Source organism: Acomys russatus, chromosome 25 (assembly GCF_903995435.1).
Source record: "Acomys russatus chromosome 25, mAcoRus1.1, whole genome shotgun sequence".
Classification (NCBI taxonomy): domain Eukaryota; kingdom Metazoa; phylum Chordata; class Mammalia; order Rodentia; family Muridae; genus Acomys; species Acomys russatus.
Genome location: NC_067161.1, coordinates 42485931 through 42488430, shown reverse-complemented (window position 1 = coordinate 42488430; position 2500 = coordinate 42485931). Strand labels below are relative to the sequence as shown.

General features: G+C 50.4%; 1 protein-coding gene across 1 annotated transcript in view; it reads left to right on the top strand.

The window, feature by feature from the left end:
* The window catches only part of Slc5a10 (solute carrier family 5 member 10), a 54608-nt gene that overhangs the window by 4272 nt on the left and 47836 nt on the right, over positions 1-2500 (top strand). The window contains exons 2-4 of the mRNA XM_051168229.1: positions 1189-1260; positions 1955-2059; positions 2387-2446. Of these exons, the coding sequence (XP_051024186.1) occupies positions 1189-1260; positions 1955-2059; positions 2387-2446 (237 nt within the window). The remainder of the gene's footprint in view (positions 1-1188; positions 1261-1954; positions 2060-2386; positions 2447-2500) is intronic.

Below are 2500 nucleotides of genomic sequence, written 5' to 3'. Positions count from 1 at the left end.
GGCTGAGAGTCAAAATGGAATCAATCACAGGGCTGGAGAGATGGCTCAGCAGAAGAGCACAGGCTGCTCTTCCAGGGGACCTGGGTTCAATTTCCAGCTACATGGTGGGCCACAACCATCTGTGACTCCAGTTCCAGAGGATCCAACACCATCTTCTGGCTTCAGAAGGCACCGGGCGTGTACATGTACATGGTGCACACACATACATGCAGACAAAACATCTATACATTAAAATAGAAATTCTTTGGGGGCTGGAGAGATGGCTTAGAGGTTAAGAACACTGTCTGCTCTTTCAAAGGTCCCAAGTTCAATTCCCAGCCACCACATGGTGGCTCACAACCACCTGTAATGAGATCTGGTGCCTTCTTGTGGTAGGCAGAATACTGTATAAATAATAAATAAATCTTAAAAAAATAGAAATCCTTTTTTTTTAAAGTGCTTTAACCCCAGCACTTGGGAGACAGAGGCAGGTGGATCACTGTGAGTTTGAGGCCATCCTGGTCTACAAAGCAAGTCCAGAACAGCCAAGGCTACACAGAGAAACCCTGTCTCGAAGGGAAAAAAAAAAGTGGAGTCAGTCACACTAAGGTCCCACTTTTCCCTGTGTGAAAGTGGCTGTGTCCCTGACCTCCAGACATCAGCATGGTAAATACAGCGCCTTCACCTCGTTCCCTGCACCAGAGACCTAGAGTAACCCAGGTCCTTGCTCCACTGTTTTTCTTTCCTGTCTCCAGTCTAGGCCTCACAAACACTCTCTCTGGAGCTGACAGCCTGCTTAGAGTTTTCGTTGCCTTTTTTATCCTGTCTGTAAAACCAACCCCTCTTGCCTGACCAATAGGAATAGTCATTCTGTCTTAGCAAAGGAATACAGCCCTTTGTGTATTTTTTGAAATAAAAAATAAACTGGGAGCAGATAACTGTGTGTCTTTTGCTGGCTGAATAATATTCTGTTGTATGGCTAGGCCTAGTTTGTTTACTCATCACTTGGTGGACACTGAGTTGTTTCCACTTGGGGCTAGTTTGGATAATGCTACCGTGAACATTCTCCATCCATGTGTGTGGATGTGTCCTCACTTTTCGGGTCACGTGGCATTGCTCTGCTCAGAGTATGAAGGAGCTGCAAGGCGTTTGCCAGAGGCAGCAGCATCCTACATCTGTTGCAGTTTCTGCCCTCTGCTGTTCTTGCAGTTTGCTTGTCGAGCCAGCAGGAACACGGTGAGCGGCTACTTCCTGGCAGGCCGAGACATGACTTGGTGGCCGGTGAGTTCACCCACCTTTTCACCTCTCCTTTGTCCACAGGGTTGACTTCAACCAGGGTCTGCATTGATGAGGTCACATCATATGCCTCATTAAAGGTCCCTGTCTAAGGCCTTTAGTCCCAGCACTTGGGAGGCAAAGGCAGGTGGATCATTGTAAGTTCAAGGCCAGCCTGGTCTACAAAGAGAGTCCAAGACAGCTACGGCTACACAGAGAAACCCTGTCTCAAAAAACAAAAACAAAGCCGGGCGTGGTGGCGCACGCCTTTAATCCCAGCACTTGGGAGGCAGAGGCGGGCGGATCGCTGTGAGTTCAAGGCCAGCCTGGTCTACAAAGTGAGTCCAGGATGGCCAAGGCTACACAGAGAAACCCTGTCTCGAAAAACCAAAACAAAACAAAACAAAAAACCCAACCCTGTCTAAGGCCAGCTCAATGGGATAACCCTGGGCTGAGGGAGACCCCAAACTGCTAGAAGTTCTGTAAGGAGATTTTGTAATCTGAAAATTTTTATTTCTTAGCCTTATAGCTAGCTATGGGTAACCTGAACTTGCAGCCCTGTGGCTGGCCTCTTTATATGTGAAGAGGGTGTGCCTGCCCCCCCCCCCACACCTTAGACTTGCCAGGTTGAGGGAGGTGTTCTGGATCCAGTGGGGCTAATGTAATGGGCTCACAATGATTACTTGTCTTCCCTCGGCAGATTGGGGCCTCCCTCTTTGCAAGCAGTGAGGGGTCTGGCCTCTTTGTAGGACTGGCGGGCTCAGGCGCTGCTGGAGGCCTGGCTGTGGCAGGCTTCGAATGGAATGTGAGTCTTAGAGGATGGACACAGCCCATGGGAGGGCTGGGGCAGAGGGCATAGCCACACTGACTGGCCCCTGGATAGGGTGGCTCGAAGCAATGTGTATCAGCCAGGGTCTACCAGACTGTGATGTGCATCATTCCAGGGCAAGCTGGTCTGTAGATACAGAAGCACGGGGCAGCCCAGTTGTCCAGAAATGTCCATAGGAGGGAGACGCCCCCAGCTTTCTTACAACAAAGCAGGAGAGGCTAGGGGTAGCCACATCTAGCTGTGTTCCAGGGCAGGGTTTTTGGGAGCTGTGCCCACAGCCCTCTCGTGCCTCTGTTCCCACAGGCTACGTATGTGCTTTTGGCACTGGCATGGGTGTTTGTACCGATCTACATATCTTCAGAGGTGAGTCTCTTCCTGGGGCCATGGCAGAGGCTGGATCCTCACCAAGTTGGCAGG